Source organism: Ambystoma mexicanum, chromosome 5p, assembly GCF_040938575.1.
Source record: "Ambystoma mexicanum isolate Mex_15411 chromosome 5p, UKY_AmexF1_1, whole genome shotgun sequence".
NCBI lineage: Eukaryota > Metazoa > Chordata > Amphibia > Caudata > Ambystomatidae > Ambystoma > Ambystoma mexicanum.
This window is the reverse complement of record NC_090930.1, coordinates 518,018,843-518,035,680: the sequence shown is the minus strand read 5'-3', so window position 1 is coordinate 518,035,680 and position 16,838 is coordinate 518,018,843. Positions and strand designations below refer to the sequence as shown.

The 16,838-nt window shown below is 41.8% G+C and overlaps 1 protein-coding gene across 4 annotated transcripts in view; it reads right to left on the bottom strand.

Annotated features, from left to right (window-relative positions):
• Positions 1-16,838, bottom strand: part of LOC138481676 (uncharacterized) — a 371,678-nt gene that overhangs the window by 85,789 nt on the left and 269,051 nt on the right. For 2 of the 4 annotated variants that reach the window (XM_069613827.1, XM_069613825.1), the window contains exon 2: positions 7,459-7,670. In XM_069613827.1, the coding sequence (XP_069469928.1) occupies positions 7,459-7,670 (212 nt within the window). The remainder of the gene's footprint in view (positions 1-7,458; positions 7,671-16,838) is intronic. The other 2 variants (XM_069613826.1, XM_069613824.1) reach the window with 1 other exon arrangement.

The following is a 16,838-nucleotide window of genomic DNA, read 5'->3' as shown; positions in this document are numbered from 1 at the left end:
GAATAATGCTGTGATTATATGTTTATGATTTATAGATCTATGATGATATGCTCAAGGAAATGTAGTAATTATTATTTAGTGCATGTCTAGTAATAGTACCCCGTGTTAGCATAGTTAGGGCTTGCACTACCACACCGCGACCTGACCCTCACCCCTCCTGGATGCTGACAGCCGGACCACATGATGTTCACCCTCCCGCCAACTGGGCAACCAATCCGGAAGAAGCAGCGCCTACACCAACATATGTGTCTTCACCGTCTAGCCAATACTGCAATATTGTAGTACCCTATGTTAGTTGCGTCATCTATGATAAGGTTTTACTTTATAATTCCATGTAACTGTATTGTTTGCCAGAGAACTCTTGGGCAGCAGAGTTGTCCGGATGGCAATTTTATATAAACAAAACGTAACTCTTGCAGCCTGTTCTCTTAGTCTCATTCCCCTTTGGGGAGTGTCTCATTTATTGGTATTGCACGTGTAAGACAGGGAGTGGACCTTCACACATAAAAGGCAAATCTTCAGGCCCTGCATGTAGCTCAAAACAGGGCAGCCAGAGCAGTCTGCGGTCTCAACTGGAGGGATCATGTCACAAATGCAAGACAAGGTCTTCACTGACTTCCCATTAAACAACGTTTCACGTACAAGTTACTTTCTTTGACTTACAAAGGCTGTCATGGTGAAGCACCGCAATACTTGAACAACCGCCTCGCCATCCTTCCACCAGGTCACCATCTGCATTCCTATTACCCCCTGAAACGTATTCAACCTAATCAAAGTGGCGGGGGCCCACAATAGTTTGGTAAAAACATCTCAGGAAAATAATTGTGAAGGCCCAAATGACGCAGTGGAAGCATCTCAGAGACTGTCACCATCTCCTAATTTGTATTTGGGAAATTGAGTTAACAGCTCTAAAAGTAGAACGGACATGGAAACACTGAGTGGTGAATTACAGGCATCACTAGCCTCAATACAGTTTGCAATGAAAGTTCTATTGAAACTGTGTGGTAAGATCCTGGAGAACATTATGGAAGAATGGTCTCTAGTGACAGGGGGGTGAAGAGGAGATTGACATAGCAATTGATGCAGGTTTGGCCATCAGAACCTAGGAAGGCAATATGGTACATCAAGCAAGTAACAATATTGCCAATCAGGTGAATGTGACTGAGAGTGCATCAGAGTCCTCAGTTATCCATTTAATGAGGAAACAAAGGCGACTAATGAAGAAACAACAAGAACAGAGAACGAGGTACTTGCAAAAGATGTAGAAGGAACAGGTGGTGAGCTGTGAGGATACTATAGAGACAGGTGGTAGAAAACCCTCTAATTGGCCCAGGAAAAGGCAAATAGGAAACACTTTCCCTGAAATCACCAGCCTGGACTATTAACCAGCCGGCTAGTCTGAGCAAAGGTAGATTACGTGAAAAAAGGAGAAGACAATCAAAGGGGACAAAATGACACCTCGTCATTTGGCACATTGGCAAACAACACTCGGGGTGAGGTTATATTGGGTCTGGAAATGGTAAACATGGCAGGGGTACAGAAAATTACCTCTATCGAGAGATGGGAAGGTGGATACTATTCAAAAAGAAATAGTACCAGGGACAGCACCACCACCGTCAACGGGTTTCACTATAAAATGGACTACACAAAAGGATCCAAATAGATGTATAACTAGATCAGATCTGTTGAAATTACTCAGAATGATACCACCATTAATAGTATCAGCAATGTCTGATTTTGAGTTTGTGGAACCTCTCAAATAAACTAATAAGTATGTATCTGGCATCCACTACACCTTTATCGAAACATCAAAAATGATCTATGAATATAGTGTAAAATTATGGGAATTGGGATATGAATTGGATGTCGATGAAGGTCCTCTGGTAAGTGAAGATTTGAGAAGGGAGGGCCTTCTCGGTAATTGTGCAGCATGGAGAAAAGCCAGTGATGTTACACAGAATGATATTCAGCTAGTTTTGAAATTATTACTTGAAACAATCGCCACTAAAGGAGAACCACAGAGGTGAACTGTGAGTCTGCTATCCTGGAATACCCATGGATTCCCTCACCTCCTTGACAAACGGGGATCACTGGGTAGCTTAATGCTTATTGCTTTATGCTTGCAGATACAAAGCAATAGCAATGTCAACACAAAGTCTCTTAAAAAACTGCTTGAACATCTTGAGCTGATATCCAAGAGGGACTATTAAAATGGTGGGAAATTACCACGCAAGAAAAATATTTGGAGGTTGGAAGTATACAGAGGGGCCTCAGAATATGTATCTTTCCTTCCTTCAGTGAAGAAGATGTGGAGGATCTGAAAGATTGGGAGGATTTATTAGTCACCACATCAAAGGAAATGATATACAAAATTATATCCAACACTAAGAAGACACATGATAAACTGATAAAGAAATTGAACTAACATGTAAAAATATAGAAGATCTCAACATACCAGAAGGCACATTCGAAAATGTTCAGATTTTGGATAAATATTTAGAAAAATTTGAACAAGAAATCAAAATCAAAAAACAGCAAACCTTTCTAAGAGATGAACTAGACTATAAATGTAAACGTGTCTACACATTTCACAAGAAAAATATGAAGAAAAATCCAATTATCAAAAACAGGCCAATACCAGCAACAATGTCTGAAACTGAAGCCTCAGCATTTTCCTCTGAGACAGAACCAACTAGTGACGGGGAAATTGAAAATATATCTGAAAACAATGATAACATTGAAGAACCTTTGAGGCCATACTCTTTTTTAGAAGAGTACAAGAAACACAGACAGTGGATAACCCAAGTAATGACCAGATCACAGTTCATTATGGACAGTCAAAACAAAGATCTGAACAAGGAAGAAAGACCAAAAGAGGACAAAGGGGCCGAGGGAACATCAAAAAGCAGCGCAAACGAACAAAGAGTCTCTGCAAGAGCAAAGAGCCTACAACAAAAGAAAGCCTAACACTTAACCTTTCAAACAAACAATGCTCCAAAGCATTAGAATCAGCACTGAATAAAGGATTATCATTCAGCCCCCCTCTTTTTCAGATTATTTTCAAGAAAATGTGGATGTATTCAAATTTGGACGACTTCTGAAATTGAAAAAATTATTTGCAGCAAAAGACCCAACGAAGAAACCAATAGAGAAGACATTTCCATCAAATCTCAGTATTTCCCATTCACTAAATACTGTTGAACTTTTAAATATCCAAGAAATAGAAGACATACATACCATTGAATCATTCGCTATGGACTTAGATTTAGAACTTGATCTAGCTAAAGAATAAATCAGCATTCAACCCTCAATTACCACCTGGCAATACAGTGGATATCTTTCAAAAGGCTGTACTGGATGATCTAAGAAAAAAACACCTAAAAAGGAACAACAAACAGAGTCTGAACTTCAAATATAATCTAACTTTCTTGGAGAGAAAAGCCATAGAAGAACTGAAAAACGACGAGGAATTAACAGTGAAACAAGCATATAAAGGTGGAAAAATTGTCCTCCTCAACACCAAGGACTATCTAAAAATGGCCAAAATACATCTCGATGATGAGGATTGTTATGAGAAACTAAAGGATAATCCCATTCCCAAACTCAGTGAGGAATGGGCTGTTATGAGCAAAGAATGGAACAACGCTGGCCTTTTGACAGATGACGAACTGCTATTCATAAACAAACAATATCCAATCATTGCAAGTATCTATTTTCTTCCAAAAATTCATAAACCCTTTGAAAATCTGCCAAGCACAAGACCAATAATCAATAGCATAGGATCCATGACTGAACCTATATCAGCATACATAGAGACTCATCTACAACCACTGGTACAGAATCTGTCTTCTTTCATCAAAGACACGAAAGATGTGATTCAGCAGCTAACCTTTATTCATTGGGAGTCTGATTTCAGATTATTGACTTTTGATGTTCCAGCCCTCTATACAAGTATTATTCATGACAAGGGCATTCAAACGGTTTAATCCTTCTTACAGACACGTTCAATATCATATTTCTAGCAAAATGAAATGATCTGCAAAATGCTAGAATTCACTCTCAAGACCAACATCTTTCTGTTTAATAAAGAACTATACAGACAAAAACAATGCACGCCAATGGGCTCCAAATTTGCCCCTACCTATGCTAATCTCTACATGGGAGCTTATGAATTACAGCACACATGGAATCACAGTTCATTCACAGAAAATCAACAAATTGTATACTGGAGAAGATACATAGATGATATTCTAGTCATTTGGAGAGGCAATCAAAAATCACTCAAGGAATACCACAATCATCTTAACAACAACAATTTCAATTTTAAACTAACCATGACTGAAAGCAATGAGAAAATACAATTCTTAGATTTGGAACTCTATATCAAAAACCATGAAATTCACTCAACATTATATGTGGAACTGTCCGCAGGGAACAGTATACTATACCCAAAGAGCAACCATCCATCACATATAATCAACAACATTCCATGCAGTGAATATCTACGGATCAAAAACAACTGCACTGAACCTGAGGAATTTGAAAAGCACCAACACTATGCAACTGAGAAATTCCTAACATGAGGCTATTCTACAAAAATCTTGAGAAAAGCACAAGACAAAACTAGCTCCAGATCACAATCTGATGTTCTACAAAACAAAGAATCACAAACCACCAGTAAACAGTCACAAAAACTCAGATTCAATATTACATTCAACTCAGAAACAAAACATCTCAAGAAAAGTCTATCAAGTCACTGGTATCTACTGAAATTAGATCCAGATATATTTACAGCCATTCTTGGATGATCAACCTAAAATTACATTCAGAAGAGCTAAAACTTTGAAACAAATCATAAACCCATCTCAGTTTGAACTACATCGAAAACAAAAAGGGCTTACACAACTATGTAACCATAATGACCTAACCGGAAATGAATGTGGAACATGCACAATGTGCCAGTACTCTGACAACAGTCTCTTAGATATTCCGATGCCAAACGGTTACAATCACAAGATCAAAGACTTCATAAATTGCAAAAGCGAATTTATTGTGTATGCTATAAAATTTGAATATCCCAAACTATATGTGGGCAGTACCATCAGGATGCTTAAAACAAGTATCTCAGAACATATAAGAACAATCATCAACATGGACCTTAGATTCCCCCTGAGTTTACATTTTCTAACAGAACATCCAGAAACACAAATTAACAAAATAAAATTCTTTGGAATAGAAAAAATAACAAAATCGGCAAGAGGTGGAAACATGGAGAAAATACTAAAACAAAGGGAAGCGTTCTGGATCTGCTCCCTGGACTGTTGCAACACAGGTTTGAACACAGATTCAGAATTGGGACATTTCTTATAAACCTTTCAGTACCAACATACAGTATGGATTGAACCATTTTAGATAATCTATTGAAGACCGATGTGCGGCATTATCAATAGCTGAGCCTTCGGTCATCAAATTATGTATATCGCTACATAATGTTTTTCTTAATTGTTTTGAATTGCCATGGTAATATTGGCATGTATCAGAGTAGCTGTCTCAAATCATTATTACTAATGAGTTTCATGCCAACCGTTTTTCTCTTTATCTACTTTCTGCACTAGCAAATAACATATATATATATATATATATATATATATATATATATATATATATATATATATATATATATATATATATATATATATATATATATACTAAGCTGCCTCTGAACCATAATATGATTGTGCTATCATCATCAATCAACCTGGGACGCCTTTAGAACCATTGAATCATTCATAATCTCCTTCCATAATTCCATCAATGGAATCAATGCATTAGATGTTAGAATATATTATTATCTAACTTCATGATCATTTTCAAGAAACTCGTATCCAGAACTGAGTTAAAATCTCTCATTAATTTCATCTTTAACTTTTGCCCTATTTAAATGACATCGCATGAATATTTATTTATTTTCACCCAAAACGTCATTTTCACTAAAAGCGATTTCACGCCAAGAGAGAACATTCGATCAGGGTATATCTTTAAAACAAGTGTTTACATTGGTAACGGTGCCGAGGATATAGTGGTACGATGCATTTTAAATTGCACCTTGAATCTACCAATTAGAATTAAAATCAACACTAACTATGTAATGAAAATTGTAACAAATAACAGGGGGCAATAGATGAAGACAATTCTTCTGATTAAGAATACATAAATGAATGGATTTTGCAAATGCTACGCTATTTAACAAAACATTAGATTTGATGGTATTGTTTTACCATGTACAATGAATGTACCCCCTAATAACCATCAAGAACTAACATCACTAAAGATTCATTAAAATTAGAATAAATAATAGAAGTCAATTGAAGTTAACACCCGGGAAAAGAATATACTTTTCTGCCCGATCCATAATGGCGCTCTTCAAAACTCGACTCTGAATGCACTTACGCAATAAATTTAACGAGCCGGCATTCAAAAGTCAGTTTGTGCCCAACCAACTCTAAAAACAAGGGAAAAAGACAATTGCTACAAACACAGAAGTTTCACTCGTAAAGACTTGCAAAGGTAAGAATTATGCTTGCACTTCTCCTTCGATATGTTATGAATACATATACAGATTGTGACCTACATAAACACAGCTGCTCTCTATCCCTAAATCACCTACCTCTCCCTTTCAGAACCGTCACTAGCAAAAGCTTGTTTCTAGGAAAAGCACAGTGGAAATACATTATACGGCCATTTCGATTCCAAAATAGTTTCGAGACAAACCTACTGGGCACCACTGTTTAATAATTCTAGACCGAAAGGATTCTTTTGATTAATCTTATTCACAAATTCAGTCTAAGAAAATGTAAGACTAATATCAATATGGATATAATCACAAAAGTAATGTGAAATGTTAATAATATGTAGAAATTTCACTGTAATCACAATCAGTCATGAAATGTGAACAACTGCCTGATTCTGTCCAGTTAGACCTATGCTAAAGGTTTTTTTTTGTCAAAATGCGTGTTTGGTTTTTATCTTAGGATCACTGGGTACATAACATAAACATGATAATTTTTTCCTTCAAGAATGTTCGTTAACATCGCAGTTATATATAGACGGTTACCAGGTCTATCAAAAGTTTGGAAAGGGGTGAGAGGTAGTGGAGACTTAGCCTTAGGCCTTAAAAATGAACTAAAGTTCTGTGACTATAATATCATTGTGGGATAGTCCAATGCTATTACAGTGGTAAATGAATACCCTGCGAGTAAGGGGCGGTTAGCTGTGGTGAATATCCATGACCCACCCGGGGGGACAAAAGCAGAATTTTTGTATTAAAATTTATGCTAATTAGAGCCTGCTCGCTGCAAGATAAAACTAAATTTTACTTCATACTGGATATACCTGATTAACACGGGCTAAAAACATAATAGTCACTTACTGCAACATTGCAACATGTACTAAACATACCTATGCTGTGTGGGTCAGATGGCCCTGGTTCTTTCTCCAGATGACTTAAGTCTTCCACGGAAGGATAGTATTGATCATCTTCTTGTTTGTCTGGTGCATCAAAATATTCATCACTTGAATCGTCATCAAGGCCCACTGAATTTGTTTTTTCTTTTTCCTTTATTTTGTAATTGGGAAACAGCTTATTCTGCACTGTTTTAAATGTTGCCTGTCTTTGAGCAGAAACATCTTAAGTTAAGCAATGTCTATATTGAAATGAAATTTGCTTACATATTCATTAAAGCATGTTCAATTCAAAGCAAATCTACTTCTTTTTTTGGGAACTAGTCCCACAAAAAACCAAACTACAATATTAACAATTTACATTGAAAGCAATGTAGCAAAGCGAATTGAATTAATAAAACAAGGTAGAGATGTCAAAAAGTATAACAAGAGTTACGAAGTACAATGCAATTCATTGGAAGATATTATACTAATGAGAAGGATTGATTATTATGCTAAAATGTTAAAATCTTATTAAGACAACTATACAAAACAAAATACAATAATTATTAAAATGCTAATTAATTCCAGTTCAAATATTTGGATCTTGATATCAAGAATTGCACACAGCAAGTAAAATATACGGATCCACAATACCAACATTTGAATACAGCAAAACCCACAAGTTTTTCTTACACACAATAAATATGTTGCTTATTGTTTAATCTGGGAAGTTGTTAATAATCAGTTCTTGTTGCTTTCCAAGTGAAAATTAGACCAATTTTGTTGTGTTTTTATGGAATGCAGCTTTTCTTCATAAGTGGTATGCTGAACAGGGACCACGGTTAAAACGTCACTAGGCCCAGTTGGCTCGGACAAGGACTCCTGTACTCTGGGATGAAGAGTTTTAGGTTTTTCTTTGACTATGTTCCCAGAGTAGGTGAATTCGTAGTTCGTTCTCTTGATTTCTTTAGAGAGGAACAATCTGTGACCTGGTTGGCGGTCTCTTGTTTCATCGCTTCTGCATACCAGAGCACAGAGTAATAACCTACTGTGGGATGTTTTTACACTTGCATCCAAGCCCTACCATAAAACTGTGCAGTACTGGCATGGAAAACATCATGATGGCCAGAACTCCCCAGAGAGTGCACAGGGAAAACATGAAGAATAGGCTGCCACCCATTTTTGCCTATGTTGTGAGGACAGGAGGGCACTGCCTAAAACCACCATTGGGCTACACACACAGTACCCTGAAACCATTGGGAATGGCAATGCTGATTGCCAAAAAGCAACTCAGAACTGTGGGGAATTCATTTTCTTAATCCCAAAAATGGTTGTAATACCGGTACTCACCACTATCAGAAAGCCGGCGTTTTAAAACCACCAGACTTTTGTGTAAAACTGAACAGAGGAACCCAAACCAGACCAAGGAAAGACTTGCTAAGAGGTGGATACAATGTAAAACTATATTCTGAAATGACTTGAAGGAAGTAATTATTTAATGTATAGGTAAAAATTGTAAGTTTGATTTAAACTGGGAACTAAAGTGATATTTAGCTGAATTCTGCCTGACAACTACCCCCGACAGGAGAAACCTGCTCAGCCACTCTTCCCAGGCCTAGCTGCATCCTGCTTCCCCACCAAAAGGAGTTGACACCTCTCTGATTAGATTAGGGGAGGGGCACCGGCAGGAGGTTGCACAAAGCCTTGTCCTGGACTCAGGCAAATGTTATATTGGGTGGGCGTAAAGTGGCTTCCTCTTGGGAGAAGTGGGAGGAGAAGTGCCTCTGGGAGCCACCCGAGCTGGAGGCGGGGGCAGACAGAAGCTTCCTCCATGTGCTTTGGAACCTAAACCACACCCATCTGAACTAGAGCATAATTTTAAAAAAGATGGATAATTCATAGTACGGACTTGTCAGAATTATATAAGTAATATCATTATTCTTGTGATTTTTCTGTGCACGTTTTAAGAGGTGTTAGGACCCTGTGGTGTATGCTGGGGGGTTGCTGGCGGAAAATAGGGCTTACTCCAAATGTCTGCATGTTAAAAATCTGACACTTCATCAATTAATGTCCATACTCCTTGCGCACATGTGTGTAATTTTTGGGAAATGTCTGATATTGGTAAACCAGTCAAAAAGCGCAAAATGTTGTCATTTTTGAATGCAAGCTCCCAGGAAGATCAGAGGCGGACAAGCATGGACCATAAGGAATATATAATGTGTACATGTAATTTAAACAAATTGTGTATCTGGTAAATATGTATTTGAATCAAATATAGATTTGTGGGCAAATTGACCAGGGGAGGATCCTCTGACCCATAAACAGACCTCATCATGATGACAATCCATTTCCTTCCCCCAATCATGGTAGAGGGGAGAATTGGGCCAATGACAAGTAGAGAGGGGCAGGCTCAGTTATGCCACGCACACACCCACTTCCAAAACACATAAAAAGAGACTGCTGGGACAGGTAGAGACATTCGATTCCATTTTCTGCGGGAATGTGGTTTAACTTTCATTATACAGCTGTGATTCTAGGCTTTCCAACGAACCTAGAACCGACTTCCTACTACCAATACTTCTTCCGCAATCACGATTTACGCACTCGCGAAATTTACCGCGATTTGCGATTTTGGCTCAATTTCTCCACTTGTCAAAATAGCAGCTCCATTCTTTCCTTTGTTAAAATCTGTTTGCAACCTGGTAATAACTCATAGAGCATTGCTAAAGTGAGCCTGAACTAATACCAACAAGCATCTCTCACTCACCCTAAATCTCTAGAGGGAATTAAAATCAGTTAGCACATTTTCCCATCCGTTGCCATCACGTTTAAAAGCATTTTGGGCCTGTGTTTCAAACTTCTACCTGTTTCCTCTAAGCTTGCTGGGGGGGAACTGAATTTCGTATTGTATTTGATTGCATTCCTGAGAACTGTGTGCTCCTCTTTCCATCTCCTTCCATTTCTTACATTGCATGGGGGGGTGAATTGCCAGAGAAAAAGTGATTACATTGTTGTTGGTTGAAATCATATCAAGTTTATTTGCTGTACTGCATTTTATTCCACCTTGGATTTCCGTGAAACCATAAAGCATTTTCAGCTACCTCATCCTCTATACTACTCCTAAATAATCAAGTGTACCACTGTAACATTACCAATTGTGGATCCACATCATATGTCTCAGTGTACTATCAGATATTAATTTATTATAAAAGTGATATATATATATATTGTTTAATTTTTCAAATAAACCTTTTAATTTGCAAAACAAACCTACTTCTTGGCTCAGTGGGGTAAGGGGGATTCTAAGAGAGGGGTGTTATATAAGGGTTGTCATCCATAGTACATAAACTGGACCTAAAAATATATCAATAAGGGTTTCCCTCAGCATCCCAGACTAGGCATTGACTTAGCTGGAGTGTTGAAGTGAAGCCGCTTAACAGAGTGGGGGCTCATCCGGGATTCTGGGTTAGATCTATCACTTGTGCAGATTAATACAGGGTGCTAACTGACAGGAGACATACATCCGGTCGGATCACCACGCTGTGTTACGCTGTAAAGCACTCCTCAAAGGAACACTCTAAGGAAACGGTCTGTTTTGCAAAAATAAAATACAAACTTCTGTAAGTCAGGAAGGAACTCAAATTCCAGAATGACGACACTGGTAGACATCAAAATAGCCAGAGAGCACTTCTTACATAAGCTATTTGTGAGAGGTGAGTGTTCTCATCAGGAACAAACGGTCTGGTTGCAGGCAATCGCGCAACAGGTCACTGAAACAGGGTCAGATACATGGAGAGATCAGGGTCCCCTACATGTGGCCCTGAGTGAACTATATATGGCCCCTAAAGCCAAAGATGAACATAATAAGATTGCCAGGGTAGTGGCATATTTGTACCTATATATGGGAGCCATGCAGGACAAATGTGCTGAAGGCCAAGATCTGGCAAATAGGCAACAGATGGCGTTAGAGAAGGCCCAATCTGATCTGGACTCTTCTGAGCAGAGGCTGCTCAGGAGCCAGGAGTCAGAAAAGGACAGCAGACAGTACATCACTAAAATAAAGGAGGATATGGATGTGCTGCAACAGGAAAAGGCTGACCAGGATACCGGATTTCTGGCCTTGCAGAAGGAGTACCAAGAAGGTTTGGATTCCCTACTGCAGAGCCAGAAAAAGCTGAAGCAACAATTAGATTTCAATAGGGCATGTGCTAAGCAGGTAGTCACCCTGCAAAGCCACCTGGATAGGGAAAAAGAGGAAAGCAATACATTGATTTTGAAAGACCTGGATACCCAGGCAGAGTTTGACCAGGAGCGCCAGAAAGCTGGTGCCTTCTAAAGGCAAAGGGACGACCTGGCGGCACAGATGCAGGCTCTTAGTCAGGAAAGGGATACCTTAGGCCAGGAAGTCTGCCACTTAAAAAGGAAAATGGAAGAAAATCACCTGGCCCTCCAGGGACTGGGTGACCTCCAAAAAGAACACCAGAACTTGTTAGAGCACACCAGGAGGGTGGAGGATGCTCTTGCAAGAAAGGAGCAGGCCAATAGGGACACAGCTCAGGAGGTAACCCTCCTGCAGCAAAGACTGGCCCAGTACTCCAGGACCAATCAGGAGGCACAGAGAGAGAATGAAGCTCTCTGCCAGCACAATGATAGGCTCCAGCAACAGGTAGCGATGCAGGGGAGACTGATAGAGTCTAGTAAGGCCTTAACTGAGGAACTGAAAGCGCAGGCTCTTGCATTGCAACAGGGAACAGGGGCGGATAGAGATGAGGTTCGCTGGGAAAGAGAAACTCCTGAACATAACCTCAGGAGCCCTAGTACCAGAGGCCTTCATCTCTCCCAGTCCCTGGACTCTGCCACCCCCATGTCCCCTCGCGCACATGAGCCCAGGGCCACGGGGATGGCAGATTACTATCCAGCTAGATGTATGGGGCTCATAGGCCAGTACCTCCCAGGAATGGATGGGCGGGCATCCGGTTATGGGCACCCAAGCACAGTGCAATTTAGTGGGGAACCCCAGGAGAGTAGGCCCATTAAGGGCATCCTGAAAACCTCTGCCCAGTTAGGTCAGTGGGGGGGGGGGTACCCATCAAATCCTGGCAGCAAGGAGGGATCTGAAGACTCCTCTGAGCATTACAGGACACAGGAAACCAGGTCCACACATTCTGCCAGCCATTCCCAGGCTCGCAGAATCCGGGAAAACCAGGAAGATCAGACGGGCACCTCTGGGAGCAGTGCTTCTGAGTCAGAGGATGAATGTACCAGGGTTACCTGAACCAAAAAGGACAATAAGCGAAAAAGGGCCTTGCTTAAGGACCCATTGAAACAAATAAAGGCAATAAGGAGTGTCATCACGCCTTATCATAAGAACGCCAAGTATTCTGTTTGGGAACACTTGGAGTTCTATGAGCAAATGATGGAGACTTTCCATTTGAAGGACAGCAGTAGCTGCATCCAGTACGTCAAATGGACATTCTCCCCAGAATACTCCAGTTTCTTTGCAGGGCTGGAGGATCAAAACCATTCAAGGTGGTCCACATACAGGGCGACCATCTTGAAACATTTTTCTGTGCACAGAAATCCTCAAGAGGCTCGCAAGGCAGCCTACAATTTGCAATGTGGGGAGGATCAGGCCCCACAAGAGTTTGTGAAAGAATTAAAGCGTGCTTTTGCGCACGGATAGCAGAGAATTTATCAATACGTTTTTCCATTCCTTACCCAAATACATAATGACCCAGCTCATGAGAGATTTTCATGAGAAAAGATCTTTAGACTGGGTCATTGAACAGGCTACCCGGATCTATGAGGTGCAGAAGCCCATCGAAAATAAAAATAATGCGCAGAAAAACCCCAAAACCAACAGCACCCCTGCTGCTGCCAAGGTGGCAGAGGGAAAGGTCACCCCCGTTATGGATTTAGAGATGGTGGGGCCTAAAAACCTACCTGCACCTAATAATGCCAAGCCCAGAAGGCCCTCGGGCCAGTCACAGACAGGGAGTCGAGGAGGTAGTCCCACAAATGGGGTCCCTCGCTCCCCTGATTATGTAAGTCCCCGCTACAAGGGAAACCGACCCATCCTGGGTTATGTGTGGACTCCTCCAGCGCAAGGGGGGGATCCAGCCAAGCACCTGACCCGGGGAACTTCCCTCCTAACGTCCCCCAGGAGGGCAGAAATTCACCAAATCCTGGGCAGAACTTTTCCCCCAGGTATCCACCCAATTTCCAGCCCCAAAATCATCCATCCTTCTTTCCCCAATTCCCTGAGCCCAGACAACCTAATCCGGGAGAGGGGAGGACAAGGGTGGAGGGGTACCCGAATCTTCCCAACCCAGGGTATTACCAGAGAAGGGATAGCTACCCTTCCCGGGATCAGCCCAGGGGAGAAAACAGAACCCCGTATCAACCTGAGTGGGTGTCCCAACTTGAGCACCAGGTCCAAAATATGGCACAGGATCTGGGTCACATACTGAGGGCTCAACAGAACCCTCAGATGAGCATGCCACCGCAGAATGCCCCAAACTCTGGGCCTGGTGCTCCAGAACAATGACGGGGGCAGCACCCTGATAACCCACCGGTTCCCAGGGAGGAGGCACAAGGGGAAGGAGGGTGTAAAGCCTTGGAGGAAGCTTCCTTCCCAACTTGTAAACAGTAGAGTAAACAGCCCCTGGAAAACCAGGAACCGGAAACAAAATCTCCTGCCCCTGAAAGCCTGCCTCCCAAGGAGCAGAGGGAGGGGTAGGAGAAACAAAGGACCCAAATAGACCCACTTTGTGGAGGAGGTACAGGTCCTCCAATTTGAGGGAGAGGGATACTCAGAAGATCCTGGGAAAAGGATCTTCTCCTTCAGAGATGGGGGAACTCCTCCCAAGGAAAAATGGGTCCTAAGGGATGCCAATTTAGACTGGGGAGATCTGGAGACTGAGCTACCGCCGCCCATCATCTCATCCCAGAACCGACAATACCGAAATCCCATGGGTCAAACCTATCCTGATGACTGCCTCCAAAAAGGGGGGGGGCGGCCCAGAACCCAAAACCATTTCCAGTTGCCAACTTTTTCTTTCAGATTCCCCAGGCTCTCCACAGAATTCTGCCCAAATCTCTTTGCTAGCAATGTCCAAAACCAGAAAATTAGCCCACTAGTTGTCCAAAAATGTGCATTATCTGTGCCCCCTTGAGGAGAAGGAGGGAAGATATTATGCCCCGGTACAAGTACAGGGGCAGGGTACAATTTTGGCACTGGTGGACACTGGATCTCAAGCTACCCTTCTGTCCAGAAGGGCCTTTGATGAACTAAATGCAGGAAGGGGGGAGAATTACCGTATTCCTCTCACATCTCTTCCTGGACAACTGCAGAACATTGACGGGAAGGAAATTCCTGTTGAGGGGACTGCAGACTTGGACATTAAAATTGGGCGACACAAGGTGAAACACCCGGTCATAGTAGTGACTCCAGAGGGCACCCCTTGTTTACTAGGGAATGACCTCCTGAGAAGGTTGTCACCCCTAATAGATTGCGTTGACAAGGTCCTCTGGACCCAGACTAGCCGACCAATAAAATTAAAACAAAATTAAAACAAATCTGACCAAGTAGAATTTCACTAATAGCAGTAGGACAACAGACTGGTGATGGGGGGTCCTCTCTATTTCTGAAAATCAACCTTCCTTCCAGTTTAAGGTGGTATTCCACACTGGAAGGAAACACCCTGAAATTCTTTACTAGTCCACAATCAGAAACTCCCACTCCTATAGTACAGAAAGATGTGAAATCAGCTCAGAGCCTGGCTGATATTCAGCAAATTGGAGAGCAGTTGTTCATCCCTGTCCAGTTAAATGATGGGAAGGACTCTGTTCTCGCTCGAGTGTGTGTGAACAACGGTAAGAGCTTCATCAGCGAAGCCATGTTCCGCCAACTCCCAAAAGATCCAGCCATTCCCACATTCAAACTGATAGACAAATGGGAAATGGACCTGGAAGCACCTAATTCCAAACACCTCCTGCCAAGCAGGTGTATGCTCAAAATCTCCATTGGCAACAAGAGCATAGTCTATAATTGTTGGGTCGTGCGAGACGTCACTGCCGCCTTTTACTTAGGCAGTGACATTCTCAATCGCTTTGCCATTAGTTTGGACCTAATAAACTTCAAAGCTTGGTCCCGATTAGCGGATAATCCCATGGGCTTTGATGATCCAGAAAAAGCATTTAGGTCAGCTCAATTGCTACCTTATGCAGTTGAAATTCAGATTAAAGAGGAAGTCACCATCCCAGAAAGGACCTGACAATTCTCCTTGGAAGTGAAAGCTAAAAGAGGACAAAAATTGAAAGACCCTCATGCTTACATACATCTAAATGCTTCTCTCCAACAGCAAGGGTTGGGGGTAAACCCAACTCCATTAGTCAACATAGAACATGACACCATTCCAATAGAGGTGGATAACAGCGATTAAAGAGTATTACTCTAGCCGCAGGCACCATTATTGGAATGGCGGTTGATGACTGACATTTTTCCATTGATCTAGGAAATGAACTGTTAGGACCAATCCCCAAGGACTGTTTTGACAGTGACAGTGATGACAACACAACACCAGACAGGATTTTCACCCGGCATGGGAGGAACTTCCTGGTGTACACTTCTTGCCCTTATGGTAAGGAAGATGTGACTTGTGACTTCAGGAGGGATGAGGTGATTTTCCAGGTCCATGAGGGCTGCCTTTCCCACCTGAAGCCTCCAGTCCAAATCAGCACTCTGACCAGGGACTTCTCCACCCAGCTGGAGGAGGCCGCTGAGATAGCCAAACCAGAAGTATTTCCAGGCTTCAGGCAGATGGTGGAAGAGAGAGTCAACCTAGCGGATGCCTGTGTGACTCTGGAACAGAAGCAAAAGTTGAAACAAGTTTTCTTGGATTTCCAAGATCTCTTTGCGGTAGACTCATATGACTGTGGTCGCACCGACATCCACACAACAACAATTCCCATGGACCCTGGAATGACTCCAGTGTTTGTGAAGCAATATCGTTTGCCTCTCGCATCCATGGAGTCCCTTACTGCAATAATTAAGAAACTTGAGTCCCGGGGAATAATCCGTTCAGTCCACAGCACTTTCAATAATCCGGTGCTGGGAATATTGAAGCCAAACGGCCAGTGGAGACTCTGCGCCGACCTTAGGGAGCTCAACAAATGGGTCCATACTTCCCGATGGCCTCTTCCCTACATTGACCAAGGGCTGGCCCAGATTCAGGGGTCACAGGTATTCACAGCAATAGACCTGACCAATGGATACTGGACCATGCCTGTCAGTAGGGAGGACCAATACAAACTGGCTTTTACCTTTGGGGCCAGCAGTACACCTGGACCCGGACTCCCTTCGGAGACCTCAACTCCGGCAATGAATTCAACAT